The 23,378-nt window shown below is 44.0% G+C and overlaps 1 protein-coding gene across 8 annotated transcripts in view; it reads left to right on the plus strand.

The window, feature by feature from the left end:
• Positions 1-3,066: 3,066 nt before the first annotated feature.
• ADAT1 (adenosine deaminase tRNA specific 1) overlaps positions 3,067-23,378 on the plus strand; it is a 39,942-nt gene continuing 19,630 nt past the window's right edge. For 3 of the 8 annotated variants that reach the window (XM_029209968.1, XM_029210002.1, XM_029209993.1), the window contains exons 1-7: positions 5,210-5,378; positions 5,643-5,711; positions 6,676-6,730; positions 7,409-7,539; positions 10,275-10,878; positions 12,639-12,784; positions 13,318-13,417. In XM_029209968.1, the coding sequence (XP_029065801.1) occupies positions 5,210-5,378; positions 5,643-5,711; positions 6,676-6,730; positions 7,409-7,539; positions 10,275-10,878; positions 12,639-12,784; positions 13,318-13,417 (1,274 nt within the window). Of the gene's footprint in view, positions 3,081-4,436; positions 4,559-5,148; positions 5,379-5,642; positions 5,712-6,675; positions 6,731-7,408; positions 7,540-10,274; positions 10,879-12,638; positions 12,785-13,317; positions 13,418-21,513; positions 21,601-23,378 lie in introns of those variants that run through there. The other 5 variants (XM_029209954.1, XM_029209961.1, XM_029209957.1 and 2 more) reach the window with 5 other exon arrangements.

The following is a 23,378-nucleotide window of genomic DNA, read 5'->3' on the forward strand; positions in this document are numbered from 1 at the left end:
CAGTTGCACTGCAGCAGTGGGCTGAGGAGAGATGATGGCTTAGCCTTGGGTGGTATAAAGTGATGGAGATGGTTGAGCCATTGGACTTTGCCTGTGTTCCTGAGGTCAACAGAATCTGCTGTCAATGTGGGTTATAAGAAGAGGAATCAATGATAATTTCAAGGTTTGGGGCCTGACCAACTGGGAAGTAGAGTTGTCATTGACTTGAGATGGAAAGAACTTGAGGAAGTGCAGGTTTGAGAAGGAAGGTTGAGTGTTTGGTTTTGGACATAATTAAATTTAACATGCTTGTTAGACGTTGGGTGGGCAGAGTGAATAGGATGCTGAATAGTGAGTCTGGTGTATTCGCATTTTCAGCACAGTTCAATTGAGCTAAGAATGTGACAAGGGTATGGCTGGGGACCTGCTGTTAAAAAAGAGCCCATGACACAGGGAGGCAGCTGGGGGAAACTTTTCTCCAATGAGACAACAAAGGACTTGTCTTTTGCACTTCAGCAAAATCTCTGCAAGCGTCTCGGCTTGGGAGTTGCCAGTCTACTTTCACAGAGCAGGTTTTTACTTTGCGGTTGGTAAAACGATCTAAGCACGCAGAAATTACCTAACTGGGAACTACAGGGAGTGCTGAGAACCTCAGTCCTTGCTGGTGTTGAACATAGGCTCCAGGAGCACTTGGCAGTGCTGGTTAGATGACCAGGTGGTATTTCAGAAGAAACATCATATGGCATATCCTTCAGCAAGGTGGTTAATTAAAATGAAAAGTCAACTCACCAGGATAAGGGACTGGACTTCGGGCACCACTGTACCGTCAATGTGGACCATTGGAAAAGGCAACAAGGATTAATGAGGTCACAAGTGATCTTTCAAGAGCTGTTTAGTAGTAGGCTGGGGGCAGATGCCAGCTGTCTGGCCTCAAAGAGCTTGGGGATAGAGGAACTGAAGCAGCAGTAGACATCTTGTCTGTGCGGTTTAGCAGGAAAAATGACAAACAGAATGAAAGCTGGAAGGGGACTTACCTGGTGGTACAGTGGTTAAGAATCCTTCTGCCAATGCAGGGGGCATGGGCTTGATCCCTGGTCTGGGAAGATACCACATGCCGCAGAGCAGCTAAGCCCATGTACCACAGTTAAGCCTGCGCTCTAGAGCCCGTGTGCCACAACAACTGAGCCCACGTGCCTAGAGCCCGTGCTCCACAACGAAGAGTAGCCCCCGCTCGCCACTAGAGAAAGCCCGCGCGCAGCAATGTAGACCCAACGCAGCCAAAAATAAATAAAATTAAATCTTAAAAAAAAATCCTTTAAGAAAATAGATATTTAATAGATCATCCCAAAAAAAACAAAAAATGGCAACTCTGGAAAATGCTTTGAAGGAGAGATCCATGGGGTATTGAGAAACTCTAACAGACCTAGTTAAGGAAGGCTTCCCTGAGGACATCAGATCTGAGGAAGATCTGAAGGAAGATCTGAAGGAAGATAGAGTACTAACTAGTCAAAGAAGGGAAGGAAGGGCTTTCCATAGTGTGGCAACAAGTGCAAAGGCCCTGACGAGGAAAGAACAAGGAGAAGACCAATACCACTAGATATAAAAACCCAAAGAAATATGCCAACAGATGAGGCAGGAGGGTGCTGGTCATACAGGGCTGTGAGCCCTACTATGGGACTTTGTCTGCATTTTAAAAGTGCTGGGAAACCACTGAAGCATTTGAGCAAGGGAGTGACATCATATCTGCATTGTGAAAACATCAGTCTGGCTGCTCTGTGAAAAAGAATTGGAGTTGGGCAGAAAGAGGTTGAAGTCCAAGGTTAACAAGCAGTCCAAGAGGGAGACAACAGCAGTTCACACTAGGGTGTTGCCATGAAAATGGACAGAATTGGATGGACTCAAGAGATAGAAAGCTCAACAGGACTTGGTAATGGATTATATATTGGATTATATTATGGGGGTGAAGGGAAGGGAAATGACAAGGTGATTCACTTTTCAGTTTATGCAACTAGACAAATGGTGGTACTAATCCCTGAGATAACCCTGGAAGATGATTCCCCCACCAGGAGTCTTTAAAGACAAGGAGTCAGTCGCAGATTAAAAATGCTGGAGGGACTTCCCTGGCAGTCCAGTGGTTAAGACCCCGCGTTTCCAATGCAAGGGACGCAGGTTCGATCCCTGGTCAGAGAACTAAGATCCCACATGCCGCATGGCCAAAAACAAAACAAAAAAAACTAAACATGGAGAGAGGAACGAGGATCAGGGTCCTGACACTTGGAGGAGGCCTGTGGCCCTTTTCCTCTGATCTAGAGAGAAAGATGGGGGTCAAGTAAGTTGCACTTCTTCTCTAGCTTTTGAGGGGTAGTAAGAAAAGTGAATTCTCTCATCTTTAGTAATTGAGGTATAGAGCTGCTGAATGGTACAGGCTCCTGAACTATCCAAGACAGCTATACTACCTATACCTGACAATCTGAAGGTTTAGAGCTGTCCAACATGGTAAGCCACTAGCCACATATGGCTATTGAGCGTTTGAAATGTGGCTGGTCAGAACTTAGATGTAGTGTAAGTGTAATATACACACCAGATTTCTTAAACTTAGTATGAAAAGAAGAATGTAAAATATCTGAAATTTATTTTAAAAATATTGATTACACGTTGAAATATGTTGAATATGCTGGGTTAAATAAAATATATGGTTAAAATTAATTTCACTTATTTCTTTTGACTTTTTAAAATGTAGCTACTAGAAATTTTTTAATTACATATCTGGCTCGAATTATATTTCTACTGGACATCGCTGTTTCAGACAAAAATTCAGACTAGTGTTCCAGGATACGAAATCATTCTACTATTTGAATCTATCCTACCGGGTAGTCAGCTTCCCTGAGCCCGTTTAACCGCTACCTAAGCACAGCGCCGGAAGTCGCTAGACTGTAAGGATCAGCCCAGCCGCCCCTGGCTCCGCCCCCTGAACGACTACAAGAGCCAGCGTGCACTGCGCGCCTCCGGAGACTGACCTGAAAGAGCCGCCTCTTTGTGACGTCACGCCCGTTGCGCCGCGCGGGTTCTGTTCGTTCCCTTCGAGAGCTCGCGTTGTGGAGGTGGGAGGGGAGCGCCTGTGAAGGGGGTGGCTTCGTGCGGCCGAGGGCGCGCAAATAAGGGGGACCTTGGGGGTCCTGTCCGACTTTCCGGAGCCCTTTTTGTGTGGGGAGAGGATATCAGGACCGCGCCTCTCGCACCGCGCGTCCGGTGGGAAAATGCGGCTCCTTTCAGGGAAATGCCAACGTCTCCCCGTGCAGAAACCTCCTGCTGCGGACGAGAGCGGGGCGCGTGGCCTCTCGGCAGCATCCCACAAAGCCCAAGGGGGCAGGCACGCACGTTGTCCCTGCTGCAGGGGCCTGGAGTCTCGTAATGGGCCCCACCCGGGCCCCTCGAGGATATTGAGGAGGGGGTCTAAGGGAAGTAGGCTTCACTTCCAACTCCTCTAAAGCCTTTCTCCTCTGGCAGCCGAATTACCTTAACTTTTCTTTTTTTTTTTTAATTTAATTTATTTATTTTTTGGCTGTGGTGGGTCGTTGTTTCTGTGCGCGGGCTTTCTCTAGTTGTGGTGAGCAGGGGCTACTTTTCGTCGTGGTGCACGGACTTCACATTGCGGTGGTCTCTCCTGTTGTGGAGCACCGGCTCTAGGCGTGTGGGCTTCAGTAGTTGTGGCATACAGGTTCAGTAGTTGTGGCACACAGGTTCAGTAGTTGTGGCTCACAGGCTCAAGAGCACAGGCTCAGTAGTTGTGGTGCATGGGCCCAGTCGCTCCGCGGCAGGTGGGATCTTCCCGGACCAGGGCTCAAACCCGTGTCCCCCGCGTTGGCAGGCGCATTCTTAACCACTGTGTCACCAGGGAAGCCCAACATACTTAGATCTTGGTTTGCTTAAATAGGCCACCACAGCATTAGAGCCTCATCGATCTAATGGCTTCCTTGTTTAATTAATTTAACACAACGCAATTTTTCTCGTTGTAGGAAAGTCAGTTGTCTGCTATATGCATTGGGGTTCAGTAGAGCCTTTTTTGTTTGTTTGTTTTTGGTGACATGTCTGGCTTTGTGCATCACCATATGATCTTATTTTCTACTAGGAAGCTTTTCATACATTTGAGTCCAAATGAGGTCACTGAGTGAGCATCCATAGAGTCAAGAGTGAGAGAGTTTCCAGGGAAGTATTCTAGGCCTCTTTTAGGTCTGATCTGCTTCATGGTTTCTTATTCATGGTTTTACGTGTCCATTGCAGTTCCACTACCTGATAAGGAGCCCAAGGCAAATCAATCAGGAAATTCAAGTGTTCTTTTTTGTAATATTAATCTCAGTTGACATTAATTATGCTCAACGTTGTACCAATTGCTTTTTGTAATTATTTAAGCCTCGCAGTAACTCCAGTGGATTACATACTACTGTCTCTATTATCAGATGATACAGAAAGGTTAAGTAATCTACGCAGTATCGCACAGTTACTTTGTAGCAAAAGCAGGATGAGAATCCGGAAATGCTAACTCCAAAGGACTCACTCTGAGAAGCAGAACACTTGACTGGTGAGAAACCACTAGACTGTTGTCACTTCTCCCCTCTGCATCATAAAACGCTGTAGAAGAAATTAAACGGTTGCTTTCCCGATGGGGGCATCAGTGGAGGTTTACTAGAGGGAGGTAAACTATCTGCTATGACGGAATGACAAGTAAAACGTCTGAAAAAGAGGACGGAAAAGAAAAACCTTCTCCCCGGAAAGATAAACTTTGTATGGTGAGGGTCTGTCCAAAGCAAGCTGAGGTCTGCAGCCTCAGCTATTTTACATGCTATTTCCAAATGAAAATTGGAGTAACAAGGATACTTCCCTCTCATATGCTTTCATTTTGAGTAGTTAGGTTCAGATTCATTAGAAACATGTCAAATATATAACATTAGAAGAAGAAAAAAAGCAGCTTGAAGAAATAGGGTATCTTCTGGGGTTGTGAGATTTGGGACTTCTTTAGTCTTTCATTAAAGATGAAAAGAAGGCAGAGGGGTAGTAGGAGAAGATGATACATAGGGTTCTGAACTGAGAAACCTCAGTATGAACATGAATGGGCTATATCTGAATGCCTGTTGAAGCACCGGTGCAGGGTTGTAGCATCTTGCATTCGTTCTCCTTTCTGCCCTTCTGATGGTTGTGGGTTTTGATCAGGGCCTCAGCACCAGCTCACACCATGTGGACCGCGGATGAGATTGCGCGGCTCTGTTATGAGCACTATGGGAGCAGGCTGCCCAAGCAAGGGAAGCCTGAGCCCAACCGCGAGTGGACGTTGCTGGCAGCCGTGGTGAAGATACAACCTACAGCTGACCAGGCCTGCGACCGCCCTGACAGACCGGTGCAAGGTGAGACCTCTTCTCCCTGGAACGCTGTCTCTCCCTGTAGGAGATGGTAGAACTACGCAGGGCTAGGCAGGGACGATGGCGGTTGGGTGTAAACCGCGATGTTGGGCATGTTCCGCTGCTCCCCGCCAGGGGGCGGGGTACATCTGGCTGGAACCGCAGTGCACAGTTAAGTCAGCCTTTGGGGGACTCAGTGTGCAGACTTATTAAACCTATAGATCATTCAGATTCTGAGAGCACACGTAATGATTTTTTTTTCCCCCTCAGTGACAAAGGAAGTTGTCTCAATGGGAACAGGAACCAAATGCATAGGCCAGTCCAAAATGAGGAAGAGCGGTAAGCCCCGGTGGGGTCTGAACAGGGCCTGTTAGGGAGCTTTTGGAAACCGGTGTGTATGTCATCCGTTCCTCTTCTCGGCAGAGCAAAGGGGCAGTATCGCTAGGTGGCTGACCTTTCAGTTCCCACTGACTGTCGCTCCAGTTGAAAGGTCAGAACTCATTTAAAGAATGGAAGTAAGCTGTGGAAGCAAAGGCCACCAAGAACATCTTTCTGAGTGGCTTGAAAGTTGGCCAGTATTTTCATGCTCAAACCAAAAGTTGCCTGGGCTTAGCTATTCCATATTAGATCTGAAGCCCCACAAAGCAATCTTTAATTAAATGGAGATTTTGGCACCAGAAAGAATATGGAAATCCCTTAGAGGTCTGGCATCTTCACCTTCTGGTTGCCAGTTAACAGATTCCTCCTCCAGTTTGCTTTCCTCATCCTCCTAGCCTTTCCTCCTGGATATGGTGAAGCTGTTCCAGGACCACTATTGATAGAATTCGATGGAATTTTATCACTATGAGCACAAGTATGGCATGAGGGTACAAAAGATCTGGACTCTTCTCCTCCATATAAAGATTTCCCTATAAATCAGGAGTTCTCAGCTAGGGGAGATTTTGCCCTCCAGGAGACATTAGGCAATATGTGGAGACATTTTGATTGTCAAAACTGGGGAGAGGGGAATATGCTAGTGGTCTCTAGTGAGTAGAGGCCAGGAATGCTGCTAAACATCCTGCAAAGCCCAGGACCGCGCCCCTCTGCCCCATTCAACAAAGCATTTTCCAACCCTAAATGTCAGTAGTTGAGGAAACCCTGCTGTAAATGCTTTGCCAGTAATGATTGTAAAACTTTCAGGCAAAGCCCTCCAGGAGCTACGTGGTCATTCTGGGTGCTGGGAGAAGCTACTATGTTCTGCTTTTAGGAACCAGGGAATCTCCAGGTTCCATATGTTTTCACCAATGTCCTGTCTTTGCCGCAGGAGACATCCTCAATGATAGCCATGCTGAGGTCATAGCCAGAAGGAGCTTCCAAAGGTAAAGCTATATCCCGAAAGAGTCTGATTTAGCTTGGGTGGAGGCCCCAGAATATGCATTTCTAATAAGCTCCTAGGTAATACTGATTATGTAGGCCTCTGAACTGCACTTAAAATAGTGCTCATCTAGACAGTGGTTCTCATGCTTGATGTGCATCAGAATCACCTAGAGGGTTTGTTAAAACCCAGGGCCTCCCCGGTGGCGCAGTGGTTGAGAGTCCACCTGCCAATGCAGGGGACGCGGGTTCGTGCCCTGGTCCGGGAGGATCCCACATGCCGCGGAGCCGCTGGGCCCGTGAGCCATGGCCACTGAGCCTGCGCATCCGGAGCCTGTGCTCCGCAACGGGAGAGGCCACAACGGTGAGAGGCCGCAAAAACAACAACAACAACAACAACAAAAAGCTAGATAGCTGGGACCATCCCCAGAGATTCTGATTCAGCAGATCCGGGTGGAGCCTGATAAGTTGCATTTCTAATAAGTTCCAGCTGATGCTGATGCTGCTGTTTCAGGAACCGCATTTTGAGAATCACTGGGCTAGGTCATTCTCATAATTCCAAGTCGCTACCAGTCCCATTGGTCTGCAGTATCTCTTTCTTTCTTAGTAATCACGCAGCCAGAGTCTTTCCCTTTACCACAGAGACTGGTTGTTCGTTCTGATAACATCCTGCACCCCATTAGGTACCTTCTCCATCAGCTCCACTTGGCAGCCACCCTGAAGGAGGAATCCATCTTTGTCCCAGGAACTCAGAGAGGACTGTGGAAACTCAGACCAGACCTCTTGTTTGTGTTTTTCTCCAGCCATACACCCTGTAAGTATATTAATGCCTTTGGATTCATGTTACATTGTCTGCTTCCTTATTGTTGTCTTATCCATAGTTTCTCAAAAAAACACCTTAGATGAAGTGTAGCTACAACCATTGATAGTGCCTCTTTGTGAACAGCCCAGTGTGCCTAATCACGTCTCTACCAAGGAAAAGTGGAGGGAGCTTCACTCATACTATTATTCAGTTCTCAATTCCCAAGCAGGATTTGGAAGCTTAAAGCTGAGACCCCACAAGGTCCAAAACCAACAAGAGGGCTTAGAGGTCCAAAGCCCTGAGTTCTATGGTGATTTATCCTGAAACTCATTTCATTCATTCATTAAACATAAATTTTCTACTCCTTGTCAGGCAAATGTGACATACTGGTTATGTAGCAGTGAATAAGACTAGTCCCTTGCTTACCCTTTAGTTTTTTAGGAAATGTAGACAGTCATGGTTAGTTAAGGTAAATTTTGATGAGTTGTAAGGGGATGTTCAGGTGCTCTGGTTGCATTAGGCAGGAAGACCAGACCTGGCCGATTTTCTATCCTTTGTTTTTCTGTTTTGAAAATTGGGAATAATTCCTACCCTTTGTAGACAACAGTTCAGGGATGGTAGTAAAATTTCCTCACCCTAAAAACTTTGAAATAAGGATATAATATTGTCCCCTGAGTATTAAATTTTAAAATTAACTATGCAATTAGAGCAGATAGGTAATCACTCTTAAGAGACAATAACTGAAGATCATAACTCAAATCAAAAATATAATATAGCTTATGAAAGAACAGGAAAATGACATACAGAGGGAGGCAGGACTCATCCATACTCTATTCTTAGCAGTGCCCTGATAGGTTGTTTCCTAACTCAGTGCTTATCAAACTGTAATATGCATATAAATCACCCAGGGATCTTGTTAAAATGCAGATTCAAATTCAGTAGGTCTGGGGTAGAACCGGAGGTCTGCATTTCTAACCAACTCCCAGGTGGTGCCAGTGGTATTGGCCCATGTATCACATTTTGAATAGCCAGGGCCTGGCTGATCCCAGTGGGAGGTGTAGCATTCCTGTGGAGAGATACATCTGGAGATCACAGCTGGCCTGACCGCCTAATCAGAGGACATAAATCAGTGGTCTACAGGCTGGTACTGCTTTGTGAGAGTGTACTGGTCCATGGCCAGATGAGAAAAATCAGGACTACTCAGTGAGTTTTTCAAAACACTAATTTCTTTCCATTTTAAGGTTATGAGATTTTTATGCATTTTTAAAATAATGATAAATAGGATTTTTAAAGATCTTACTTGGTGGAATAAAAAGTTGTCAACACTCTAGTCGTCTTAAAATCTTCTGGAGATTTTACTGGTCTTTGAAATCAAAATTTAGAACCACTGATCTAACTCCCAGGGTGATGGGTAATCTTTTACAGTGTGATGTCCACCGATGGTTTGTCTGCAGGGAGAAAGAACACTACCTAGAGAATGTGACTATTTGGCGCCCTTGGCATTTATTCCTCATTACTAATTGATAAGTTGGTGCCTGGATTGGCTACTTCAGACTGGTACTTGTGAGCTGTATTAGCATGAGTCAGCCTCTTGAGTTCAGGCATCTGTCAAGATCAAATCTCTGAGCCTTCAGAGTGGGAGGTGGGCCCTGGGGAATTCTCCAAAGTCACTGTCACCTTGTGAGGTCTCTGGAAGCCTGCCAGCCAGCCTCTCTGGCAACACTCCCACTTCTGCATCTCTTGCCTTTCCCACTCTTAGGTTATAAAGACCACAGACGTATTATTTACACACTTTAGAAAAGCAATACACATTAGTGTTTGAAGAAGAAGCTCCCTTCTCACAGGGGCGGTGTGCTTTTTACTGACCTCTGGTTTTCTTTGATTACCTGTAAACACAGAGTGGGTCAGAAACCTCTAAACCAGCTTGGGGAAACACCAGTTGTGTAATTTACTGTGAGTCTTTACTGTGAGGATATGCAAGATGGGGAAATTGTGAGCATTATTTGCCAAACTTATTTAACCATGAAATCAACCATCCACTTTTGTTTTCCAAGGCATCTTATGGAATAATATTCCACAGAATGCACTTAAGAAGCTGTGCTCATTCTAAGCCAGGGGTTCTCAACTCAGGATCATTCTGCTGCCCAGGGGACATTTGGCAGCATCTGCAGACATTTTTGATTGTCAGACTCAGGGGTGCTATTGGTATCTAGTAGGTAGAGACCAGGGAGGCTGCTAAACATCCTGTAATATATAGGGCAAGCCTCCATGGCAAAGAATTATCTGGCCCAGAATGTCAACGTGGAGGTAGAGAAACCTTGGTCTAATCTAGTGTTTCCAAAACTTCTGTGGTAAGAATCACCTGGGATCTTTGTTAAACAATTCAGTTTTTAAGACTCCTCCCACTGAGAGAGTCTAGCTCACTGGGTCTAGGATACGGTCTTCAGCAAGAACCTCAGAGAATTCTTGTTAGGGAAATTTGGCCAAGTGTTCTTAACTCAGGTAGCTGGGAGAATAGAATTAAGCTTCATTTAAGTCAGTGGTTCTCAAACTTGACGTTGCATCAGTATCACCTGGAGACCTTGTTAAAACACTGCTGGGTACCACCTCTAGAGTTTCTGATTCAACAGGGCTACTGTGGGTCCCAAGAATTTGCATTTCTATCAAGTTCCCAAGGGATGCTTATGTGGCTGGTCTGGTGGCCTCACTTTGAGAACCACTGGTTTAAGTGATTTCTTCTCCTACAGGTGGGGATGCCTCCATCATTCCAATGCTTGAGTTTGAAGATCAGCCTTGCTGTCCTGTCAGTAGAGATTGGGCCAATAATCCATCAGTAGAAGCTAGTGGTAACCTAGAAGCTCCTGAAGATAAAAGGAAATGTGAAGACTCAGATAGTCCTGTGACCAAAAAGATGAGGCTTGAGCCCAGGACTCCTGATGGTATGGCTCACCATCAGAGTTTTGGCAACCAGGAAAGTGGCCCTAATTCACCAGATGTCAGCAGCTCTAATCTCACTGCAGAGGAACTAGCCACTGTCACTGGAATGGCCCCCAGTGGCGCCAAAGTGGTGGACGTTTATAGAACTGGAGCCAAGTGTGTGCCTGGAGAAGCTGGAGACTCAGGGAAGCCTGGTGCTGCCTATCACCGGGTGGGGCTGCTCCGAGTGAAGCCAGGCCGGGGGGACAGGACTTGCTCCATGTCCTGCAGTGACAAGCTGGCACGGTGGAACGTCCTCGGATGCCAGGGGGCACTGTTGATGCACTTCCTAGAAGAGCCCATCTACCTGTCAGCTGTGGTCATTGGGAAGTGCCCGTACAGCCAGGAGGCCATGCAGAGAGCACTGATTGGGAGGTGAGAGGGCAGGGAGGGAACAGTCTTTCCAAAAAGCAGTCTGAGAATATGTCCAAAGAGCCTGGACATACATACATACGTACAAAGAGTTAAGAATTTGTTTTAAGGAAATAATTAAGAAAGTGCTCAAATATTTAGCTTTGTGTGTACTAATTTAAGGAAAAAAAAAAAAACCACTGAAATGGCCAGCAATAGAAGATTGTGATTTTTGTTACAACTAATATTGATGAATATTTAACATGGAAAGATGCTCATAATGTTTAAAGAGCAATTTAGAAGGTAAAACGAGTTCGTTTCGGTCTTAAAGTATATATGCCCATAGAAAAAATTTATAGGAGGATATACACCAAGGTATTAATATGATTACCACTGAGTTGTGGTATTATGTGTGATTTTTTTCTTCTTTGTGATTATTCTATTTTCTAATTTTTGTGCAGTGTGCATATATTGCTGTTATAATGTTTAAGAACCTTCAGACATTAGGGTTAATTTTTTAAAAAGAAAAAAAGACAAATGACCACTCAAGCGTGGTCTCCCTGAAGAAGGGCAGCCAAACCTGATTAATGCTGTAGTAACTGAGGGCAGATAAGGCCATGACCAGGGGAGGTCTGTGGGCCCTTGTCAAATGTACCACTCCTAAAGCTGACTCTTGGAAGCAGCCCCAGGATATGACCCACTAATTCCACTCCCGGGTACATACACAAGAGAAATGAAGACATACATCCACATAAAAGTTGTACATGAATGTTCATAGCAGCATTAGTCATAATAGCCCAAATGTGCAACAACCCAAATGTCCATCAGCTGGTGAATTGATAAACAAAAGGTGGTAGCTCCCTGCAGTGGAATGTTACTCAGCCACAAAAAGGAATGAAGGACTGATACATGTCACAACATGGATGAACCTTGAAAATCTTATGCTAAGTGAAATAAGCCACACGTTGTATGGTTTCATGGAGTGAAATGTCCAAAATAGGCAAATCCATAGAGACAGAAAGTAGATTCATGGGTGCCAGGGGCTGGAGAAGGGGATGGTGAATGACTGCCGTTAGGTGCAGGATTTCTCATTGGGGTGACGAAAATGTAGATTGCAGTGCTTGTTGCACAACTCTGTGACTATACTTAAAAAATTGAATTATAACTTTAAATGGGTGAATTTTATGGTGTATAAACTATATGCCAATAAATATGTTAAGAGAAAAAAGGCAATCCTAGGCACTGTGCCCAAGACGTTTTCTGTTTTCCATGTTTTCTTGATTCCAAGACTTTAAGTTGCTGTCTGCTCCGCTCTAGACCCACTACATGTTGGTATCTAGTTTGTGTGAAATATTCAAGAGAAAAAAATGAAGCTTTTATATTATAGTATAATTTTGGTTTCTGGCCTGTTTTATGGACTCCCTAGGAAGCTGATGCCGACAGGTTAGTATTTCTTGTTAAGGTTTTCAAATCTTTCACAGCCAATATGAGAAATGGAGTTCGGTGTTACTGAAGTCCCTGAGGGGTGGTGACTCAGTTTATAGCTGTCACTTCAGAGTGATGGAAGAGATCTTTCTTCAGCCATAAGGTTCATAGGATCTGGATTCTATTCTGTCACAACCTCCTATACCATCCTCCCCATAAATAAATAAATAAATAAATCCACACACCTTCTAAGGCCTTTGCCTCCCACTGAGACATGGGTGGTGATGTGGTCCACAGTCCTAGATACTCTCTTTCTCGATGAGTGAGCCTAAACTACATGCCTTTCCCCTCACGTTTAGGTGTCAGAATGTCTCAGCTTTACCTGAAGGCTTTGGAGTTCAAGAAGTGAAACTACAGCAGTCAGATTTACTATTTGAACAGAGCCGCTGTGCAGTACAGGCAAAAAAGGTTGAGAACCAAGGCCGACTTGTTCCTTGTGGGGCAGGTAAGGGATCCATGTTCCACTTGCTCTGGAGTAACTTGTCCCTGGACATTAGAGTGGCCTGGAAGGGACTGCATCCTCCCAGCCTGGGGTAGCAGTTTACCACTCAAGTGGTCAATAGCATGGGCTCGGGAGATACCCACACTGGGTCAAGTTCACACTCTTTATGACCCTGGGCAACTTGTCCTCTCTTAGCCTCAGTTCCTTCATCTTCGGATAAGAATATCATTTGTCAGGTTGTTACGAAGAATAAATGAGAAATTCTGTTTCGTGCATTTACTGTGTTCATCATGTAATAAATACTCAATGATTGTTAGCTATGATGATGATGGTGGTGGTGGTGGTGATGATGAATCATGAACCACTTATACTGTTGTTGTATTCTGGAGGCCAGGCATCAGAGTGGCAGCCACTGTCTCTGGCATCATATCCAGCTCTCATGAGTCTTCAGTGGTAGGGGAATATTTTTATTAAAATACCTCTGACATTTACAGAAAACTGAACAGTTTTAACCCCAGAATCTTATCTTTTCATAGCCATCGGCTGGAGTGCAGTTCCTGAGCAGCCACTGGATGTCACCGCCAATGGCTTTCCGCAGGGAACAACAAAGAAAGGAATCGGACGCCTTCAAGCCAGGTATAGCATATTGGGGCAGAAGGAGATGGTGGCAGTGCATTCACACCTCACCACCCTCTAATTCCAGAACATTTTCTTTTTCTTTCTTTTTTTTTTTTGGCTGCGTTGGGTCTTCATTGCTGCACGCGGGCTTTCTCTAGGCGAGCAGGCTTCAGTAGCCGTGGTTCGCAGGCTCTAGAGCGCAGGCTCAATAGTTGTGGCACATGGGCCTAGCTGCTCCACAGCATGTGGGATCTCCCCGGACCAGGGCTCGAACCCATGTCCCCTGCATTGGCAGGCGGGCTCCCAACCACTGCGCCACCAGGGAAGCCCCTATCTGTTCATCCTTTGGTGGGCATTTGGGTTATTTCACTTTTTGGCTATTATAAATAATAATTCTGCTCTGAACATTCATATACAAGCTTTTGGGTGGACATTTGTTTTCAACTCTCTTGGGTATACCTAGGAGTGGGATAGCTGGGTCATGGGATAACCTTAATTTAACTTCTGAGGAACTGCCAAACTGTTTTACATAACAGCTGCACCATTTTAAACTTCCATCAGCAATGTATGAGTATTTCAATTATCCTGCATCCTTTCCAACACTTGTTATTGTCTGTCTTGTAATCATTTTAGTGGGTGTTAAGTTCTATTTCATTGTGGTTTTGATTTGCATTTCTCTAATAACTAATGATGTTGAACATCTTTTACTGTACTTATTAGTCATTTGTATATCTTTTTAAAGAAATATCTGTTCAGATCTTTTGCCCATTTTTTAAATTGGTTTATTTGTCTTTTCATTGTTGATTTGAGAGATTTCTTTATATATTCTGGATATGAGTCCTTTATCAGATATATATTTCAGATAATTTCTCCAGTTCTGTGGATTGTCTTTTCAGTTTTTGAAAGTGTCCTTTAAAGCACAAAAGTTTCAAATTTTAAGGAAGTCCATTTTATCTATTTTTGTATTTCATGGTTTGTGCTTTTAGTATCATATGTAAGAAACCATTGTCACAAAGATTTACTTTGTGTTTTCTTCTCATGGTTTTAGCTTTTATGTTTAGGACTTCGATCCATTTTGATTTAATTTTTTATAAGGTGTGAGGTAGGGATCCAAATTCATTCTTTTGCATGTGGATGTCCTTGTCTCAGCATTTCTTGGAAAGACTGTTCTTTCCCCTGGAAGATTTTGAAAGGAACACTTTCTTGGGCTTTACCACTAGAGATTCTGGTTTAGTGGGTCAAGGCTGGAACCCGAGAATCATTTATGAAGCTGCACAGTGATCAGACTGGCAAGAAGGGTGCCATGAAAACAAGACTTTGTATCTTCAAATTGGCTTTTATTGAAATGTGGAGCATATGATCTGTTGGATATGAGACTTGGGTTTCATGATTGTGTGTTTGGAGTTTCATGCATCTGCCTTATTTGTTCTTCTTTTGTTAAATGTTCATCTTGCCCCCTCTGCTTTTCCCTCCCAGTGAGCCACAGAGGGCCTGCAATAACACGAGGGTGGGTGGGGCTATGGGGTAGCAGCCTCCCCACCAAAGGCATTTCCATCTGTTTGGATTGAGCTGCCTCTGAATGACTGTTGTAGTACTCCCACAATTTATAGGTAGTTCTTTTCATTCTAAGTGGCTTTTCCATTTCTTTATTGCGCCCTTATAAAAAGTTGTATTGGGGCTTCCCTGGTGGCGCAGTGGTTGAGAGTCCGCCTGCCGATGCAGGGGACACGAGTTCGTGCCCCGGTCTGGGAAGATCCCACATGCCGCGGAGCGGCTGGGCCCGTGAGCCATGGCCGCTGAGCCTGCGCGTCCGGAGCCTGTGCTCCGCAACGGGAGAGGCCACAACAGTGAGAGGCCCACGTACCGCAAAAAAAAAAAAAAAAGTTGTATAGTAATTAAAGTTCACAGGTGGATTTGTTTCTTTTCTTTTTGACATGCTTATTTGTCTCCCTCAATGGAAATAATAATAACTTACATCTTTTTAGACTTAAAAAAAAAAAAGTTTTTTTCTTCACAGACACTAAGCAGGGTTCAAATGGCCTATACAGCAGACCCAGCCTGCCTCTTGGTGGCCTAAGCTGTTGAATTGAGTAGTATTTACAAAATTGTTAGGGGTAGAAATTTTTTAACCAGTTTTTTCTCAAGGGCCTCCCTGCTTCGGGCCATTGTCTGCATCTGTCCGGGGACCAGCAGTTAACCACAGGCCACGATGTGTGAGTAGAGCAGGTCACAAGGGACAGGGAGCACACTTCCTGCTGAGCTCTGCCTTTACTGTAAGTGACAGGCTAGCAGCAACCCATACTGGCCCCACCCACCTGCCTGTGGCTTCAGTTTGCTGTTTTGCTCAAGTCTAAATGCTCTTCACTGTGAACCTACACCATCTTTTACCTTAAAAGCTTTCCTTACGACTTCTTTCTGGCTCAAAATTACCAACTTTTCTCCAGATTCCTAAAGTGCTGTTTTCCAGTTTATCCCAATATGTCAGTGTTTTATGTGTGATTGGGAGTGCCCCGTGTTCTCACCCTGGCTCCGTCTCCAGTTGTCAGGTGACTTTGGACAAGTCCAGTAGCTCTCTGGGCCTCAGTGTGTTCGTACGTGTAAAACAAGGATATTGGAGTAGATGATCTGAGGTATCTGACATGTGGGTGTCTCTCCATTTAGAAGGCAGACTCCATACAGGAGGAAGTTCATGGTGGAAAGAGCAGAAGCTTTGCAGTTCAAGAGACTGATGTTGAATTCCTGGCTCCCTTTCCCCCCAAGTGTGTGAATTGGGCAAATTACTTTACCTCTCTGGGCCTCAACTTCCCTAACAATAAAGCAAGGGTAACTCATAGTATCTGTCACACGGGAATGTTGTGAAAATTGAATGAGAGAGAGTGCCTCTAACATGGTACAGGGCTTGCAGTAGACATCTTGTTAAGATAGATTTCTTCTTCAGTCATCAAATGAATCTAAACATTACGTATTTTGGTTTTTTTTAAGACACTTTTTTTTTTTTTTTTTTTGGCTGTGTTGGGTCTTCGTTTTTGTGCGAGGGCTTTCTCTAGTTGCAGCAAGCGGGGGCCACTCTTCATCACGGTGCGCGGGCCTCTCACTATCATGGCCTCTCTTGTTGCGGAGCACAGGCACCAGACGCGCAGGCTTAGTAGTTGTGGCTCACGGGCCTAGTTGCTCCGCGGAATGTGGGATCTTCCCAGACCAGGGCTCGAACCCGTGTCCCCTGCATTGGCAGGCAGATTCTCAACCACTGTGCCACCAGGGAAGCCCCTGCACATTATGTTTGAAAGGGCCAAAGTTACTTTAATTTTAAAGACCAACAGCTGCTGGGGAGAGTGGGTTTTTCTCACTTCTCATTCCTGAGTGCTATCCTGGAACCACCTTTTAGAATGATCTGGAGTATGAACTCAAGACTGGGATGTTAGAAACATTTAAAATACTAGTGCGACACTCAAAGGTAATATTTTATTTTAACTCTTTGTGTTTATTGCAAACAATGAGATAATAACAGGAATCAGATAAAGGACCCTCATTTTCAAGAAGCTTAATTTTTTTTGCGTTACGCGGGACTCTCACTGTTGTGGCCTCTCCCGTCGCGGAGCACAGGCTCCGGACGCACAGGCTCAGCGGCCACGGCTCATGGGCCCAGCCGCTCTGCGGCATGTGGTATCTTCCCGGACTGGGGCACGAACCCGTGTCCCCTGCATCGGCAGGCAGACTCTCAACCACTGCGCCACCAGGGAAGCCCAGCAAATCCTTTTAAATTCTCTTTGCCCTGAAGAGGCATATTCTCTTCCCTTCCCAGATGAGCTACCAGAGCATCCTGGAGAGATCATTACATGGCTCATTGGATTATAAAATAGAAGGGTAAGAGATTAAAAAAGCAAACAAAAACAAAAACTAAGCGTGTCTAAGTATGTTAGAATAAAGATAGGGCTAGGTTGAAATGTGAATGTGTAATCTTTAAAAAATTATGTATGGATAGCTTTCCTAGCTCTTTGATACACCAACCAGTAGTGTTAACCAGCTCACCAGGAAGACTAATATCTAAGAATGTAATCCTCACTGTTAAAAGGAACTAGGGCTTGTTGGAGCATAGCAGCTAGCAGCCACCAAGATTATTTTGCTCCACACATGACATCATTGGTTATTATTGGGTGGGCCTCTTTGACAGAGGAATTACTATTATGGTCACTCTGTTCTGCTGTTGAACAAGTCTTGAGAAAGGTCTTACTTCTCTGGAGGGAGATATAACACCTTAACATTACTCATGAGGTGACTTAGACCAAAAGCATTCATAAGAGAAAGTGCCATTTGCTCCTCCAGAGGGAATAATGTTGAAAACATTTTACAGATCTGGTCTCAAGAAGCTGTTAAGCTGTCACTGATGGCTTTTCACAGTGACACTGGAGGCCTTGACATTCACCCAGTGTTGGTGGTAAATAGAATCCAGTTTGCCACCTTCCAGTGAGGTTTAAGCGTTGTGTTTCTTTAATGAACCTTGAGTGGATCCCATCTCCAGACTACAGATCGTGGCATGATTGATTACTAAGGCTTGTGAATGAAATGCCTTGACATATTTCATTAATGCTCTGTAATAATATAGCCAAATTTTCTCTCATAGTTGTACGTCGGTAGCCACTGGGTTATAGCAAAAGTCTCATGGGCTCACCTATCAGTATTTCAAAGGGAAGTGTGAGCATCCCGGGCAAGATATTAGTTTATTTTTTGATGTTCCTCTTTTGCTGATTCTGAGTGACGTGGACAGTGGAAATGTTGAGTCTGTAAGACTCTCTGGACTTCTTGAGCAATAAAATGTGTGGTCATGTCACCAAAAATTTCAGAGTCTTAAATCTGGAGATGAAATCTTTGATTCTAAGTAACAGTGAACATATCAACTTATCTACCTGAAGACATATATACAATAAAACATAAATAATGTTTGTTTTCAACTGGGTAAAACCAATCTTGATATAGTGCTAGTTGCCTGAAAAGAAAAAATTTCTAAGTCTCCCTTTTTTGAGGGTCATGGCCTCCTGGCTTTACTCTTAATATGTTTCTATTAGCTATAAACTTCATTGTCTCTCTTTTTATGCTTAGGCCTAGAAAGCATAGGGAGCTGCCAGAGAGCCTCATTTCTTTGTCCTGTATGAGATTTTCCAGGACCATCACTTCCCTGCTCCAATATATAGAATAATTTCTCTTCAAATTGCCCTGGTTCTTTCACAGGAGAATAACATCAGCATCTAAACTCCATGTTCGAAGCATGTATGTTCGATGGTTTCTTACAGGTCTTTGAGGTGTTAGCTTCATATAAGTAGTTGGTGCACCAGTGAATGAGCTACACAAAATATTATGTAAAGCTGTAAGGCTTGGCTAAAAGTAATTTCTTAATTGTCTAATCAGTCAATATGAATTAGTCAGTATTATTCACACTTAAACTACTAGATGAATAAAAGATTTAACATTACAGTTGCCTTTGGTGACCACCCTTTGGGTATATTTTCACTAATATTGAACAGTCAGATTATTTTCTTCTTGAGTAATAATTTTCAGTTCTAGTGCAGTCATATAAACACTTGCACAGTATTTTAGTTCTATAATTTAAGTTCAGTTCAAGGGGATTGATATTTCAATCTGACAGTTCTTACTTAGTGGCAGCTTTAGCTACAACTCCTTATTAGCTCTACCAGGCCACTTTATGAATTGAGTGGAAAAAAATATGAGAAATATTTCTCTAACATCTTTCTAGTCCACCCAGACTAGACCCAATGACCCAATACATAGTATGTATAAAAGACTCTCATATACAATACAAGCTCCCTGTCAGAGAAACTCATTTTATTTTCTAGTCTTTATAGAAAAAGAAACTGTAGTAATTTTATTGAAATCTACATGTTTTAAGTGAACACATATCAAATGTAGAATATCTGTATGTATCTGTATTATATAGAATATCTGTATTTTATAGATAGATAGATCTGTTTCTGGGCATTCTGTTCTGTTCCATTGGTTTGTTTGTTTTTCCCTGCACCAAAACCATACTCTTAATAACTCTAGTTTTATAATAAGATGATATCTGTTAGGGAAAGTCCTCTTGCCTTGTCTTTCAAGAGTGTCTTGGCTTTTCTTAGACTTTTAAATTTAAAGTTCAGTTTGGGGAGAATTGACATTTTTCATTGTTAAGTCTACAAACCAGGAATATGGTGTATATCTTTTTATATAATGCTGGTGCCAAATTGGCAGTTGTGCCCCAAATTTAAAACAAGCAGTTTTGAATGTTCACTTATTTAGGTCTTCTTACATATATTTCAGTAAAGTTTTATGATTTTCTTCACGTAAATTTTCACATCTTTTATTAGATTTATTTCTTGAAGATGTATTAGTTATCTGTTGCTGTGTAACAAATTACACCCCCCCCCAAAAAAAAAACCTAGTGGCTTAAAAAAACAATTAACATTTATTATTTCACAGTCTCTGTGCGTCAGGAATTTGGGAGGAGCTTAGCTGGATAATTCTGACTCAGGGGCTTATGAGGTTGCAATCCATTATGTCAACCAAGACTACAGTCATCAAAGGCTTGACTGGGGCTGGAGGATCCAGTTTCAAAATGGCTCACTCATGTGGCTGCAAGGTCAGTCAGTGCTGGCTGCTCGCAGGAGGCCTCAGTTCCTCTCAATTTGGGTCTCTCCATAGTCCTACAAGTATTCATCTTTACAACATGATGGCTGGTTTCTCCCCAGAACAAGCAATCCAAGAGAGCAAGGCAGAAGCCACAGAGTCTTTTGTGAGTAGCCTCAGAAGTCGCACTCCAACCCCATCTCCTAATGGTTATTCAGATAACCCCTATTCGGTGTGGGGCGGGGTTGCATAATGGCATGAATTCCAGGAGGTAAGAATCACCATTCAGAGACTGGCTACCACAGATGCTGTTTTAAGTAATTCCCTTTCATTTCATTTTCTGGTCATTGCTACTGCAATCAACTTTTTTGTTGTTGTTTATTTCTCTCTTACAATTAATGTTTGTATCCAGCAACCTTGCTAACTCTTATTATTCTACTAATGTATCTGGGCATTCTTTCGGAATTTTTGAACATAGTCTATCTTTTGCAAATAGTATTTCCTTTCCAAACCTCCACTCCTTTTATTTTTTTTTCTTGACTTATTGTGCTGACCAGAACTGACAATATCACAATCATCTACGAATAATGACTTGTTTTTTGCTTTTCAATCTTTATTCCTTTTATTTCTTCTCTTACTGGCCAGACCTTCTGTGTAATGTTGGATAAAAGCAGTGATAGCAAGTATCCTTGTATTATTCCTGATTTTTTTTTTCTTGGCCACGCCATGTGGCATGTGGGATCTTAGTTCCCCGACCAGGGATGGAACCTGTGCCCCCTGCAGTGGAAGCGCAGCCTTAACCACTGGACCGTCGGGGAAGTCCCAAAGTTTTGTAAGCATTGTTACCCGAGGGGCCAGCTCCCTTGAAAGGAGGAAGCCAAACATAGCTGATGGATATCCTTGGGGGCAAAATTTAGTAATTCCCTCTGTCTTTACCCCATTTCAGCCCGTCACCTTGATGATTTCACTGCTGGTAACATTTCTTGAGAGTTTTGGGGTTTTTTGTTTGTTTGTTTGGGCTGCGTTGGGTGTTCGTTGCTGCACATGGGCTTTCTCTAGTTGCAGTGAGCGGGGGCTACTCTTTGTTGCGGTACTCAGGCTTCCCATTGCGGTGGCTTCTCTTGTTGCGGAGCATGGGCTCTAGGCACGCAGGCTTCAGTAGTTGTGGCACGCGGGCTTAGTTGCTCCGTGGCACGTGGGATCTTCCCGGACCAGGAATGGAACCCGTGTCCCCCGCATTGGCAGGTGGATTCTTAATCACTGCACCACCAGGGAAGTCCCTGATAACATTTCTTAAGATGAGAATCAGTTTTGTCCCTCAACCTAATCAGACTCTTGGGTCTGGATTTTTCTTCTTGCCAAGTGCAAGAAGGTGAAAATGGGGGCTCAGGACCTTCAGACCTAAAAAGATACCATGTGAAACCCAGTATCTTTGATAGGGGCCTGATACATAGTAAACACTTAATAAATCTTCTTGGTCTTCTTTTTCCAAACAGATCCCGAATCAGCAAAGTAGAGCTCTTTAGATCATTCCAGAAGCTGCTAAGCAGTATTTCAGAGGACAAGTGGCCAGACTCCCTCAGGTGATGCCATTGACCTATGTTTTTTCATATTTAGGAAGACTTCTGGTTTAATTCTGCTTATGGATGGCAGGAAGCTTTGGCAGGAATGGTGGTTCAGTAGGCGAGTGGGTACTTATTACTAACCACATGCTCTTCAATCCCCATGGCCCCATTTGCAGATATGTGTATGATCTGAGCCGTGGGAGATGGGTAGTTGGTAATACAGAGTCACACGAGCCTAAGGGCAGAATTGGGGCCTGGGCCATTACAGGCCCTCCTCTTGTTCCACCTCCAGATGGACAGCATTGTGGAAATGTGAGTGCTTGGGGAGCAATAGATTCTGTTGGGAATATCATTCTCTTCTCTTTTTCTTTTGTTCACATCACTGCTTGTGAACGGAAGCTCGAAGACTTAAATTACTTTCCAAACAGGAATGTAGAGAACTATAAAACCACTTCTGGGGCAGGTGGGTGGGTGGAATTCAGATACTAACTACCCAGGGTTAGGCCAAATTTCACAGGGTAGGGGCACAGTCCCCACAAACTGACCTCACTTCAGGACACCAGCCACAGCCACATACTGGGGTGGGGGGGGGCAAAGCCACTTACACTTCTGACCAACTGACTACAAACTCAGGTTCCTACTTACCCCTCAGGTTCAGTAATTCACTAGAAAAACGCACAGAATTCAGGAAAGCACCATACTTACAATTACCTTTTATTATGAAGGATACAAATAAGGACCAGATGAAAGAAGGGACACATAGGGCAAGGTCTCCAAGGGTCCCCAACCTGACACTTCTGTGTCCCCAGGATGCATCACCCTCCCAGCATGTCACTGTCACCAACCAGGAAGCTGACCTGAGCTTCAGTGCTCAGCATGTTTAGTGTCGTTTCATCAATAAGCATGATTAATAGAATTGTTGGCCACATGATGTGGTTGAACTCAGTCTCCACCTTCCAGTATCCCCACCTCAGGAGGTCAGACTGACATCAGATGGCTCAAAGCCCCAACTTTCTAAACTCATGGTTGGTCTTTCTGGCATGGCCAGCCCATCCTGAAACTATCTAGGGCCCACCATGAGTCATCTCGTTAAGCAAAAACTTAGGTGTGATCTGAGGGGTCCACCATGAATAACAAAGACATTCCTATCGTTAGGGGAATTCTAAGGGCTTAGAGGCTCCCTGCCAGGAACTGACAACAAAGATCAGCCAAATTCTTTTTTATACAACAGTGGGGAAGCTATATATGCTTCCATATGAAGAGGCTACCACCTGTTTTCACCATCATGCATCCTACAGTCAGTATTGATGCCCTCCCGTCATCCATGGTCAGTTTGCTTGTTTCTTGTCTGGAAGAATGAATCAGACTGGAACTGGGTGGGTTTCCATACATTCTGTGACTTAAAAACAAATCTGGACTTAGGTAAGGAGAGACTTCATTCAAAAGGATTATTGTAATAAGAGAAAGGGCCTGTTACAATAGGAGGAGGACTAACGCAATAGCAAGGGCACTGCAATCTTAAGATCTGTAAGCCTCTCGAAGAGCAGGTGCAAAGGAATTTTCTTTTATACGGAGAGAGAAGCAAAGTTAGACAGAGCTGGGAATGGGGGAGTAGGACGAGCCGGTAGTGTGATGGAACAATTGAACAGGAAGTGTTGATTCTCAGGAGGGGCTGTTAAAAGAAGGGCTTGTTACACATGCTGATGCTGGCTCAGGCTGAAAGTGGCTCAAAGTTCGGGGGTCTGGGGGAAGGAGAGAAGCATAACTAATATTTGGTCAAATTAGCAGGCATGTGG

Source organism: Monodon monoceros, unplaced genomic scaffold, assembly GCF_005190385.1.
Source record: "Monodon monoceros isolate NGI ecotype Baffin Bay Population unplaced genomic scaffold, NGI_Narwhal_1 Super_Scaffold_10, whole genome shotgun sequence".
NCBI lineage: Eukaryota > Metazoa > Chordata > Mammalia > Artiodactyla > Monodontidae > Monodon > Monodon monoceros.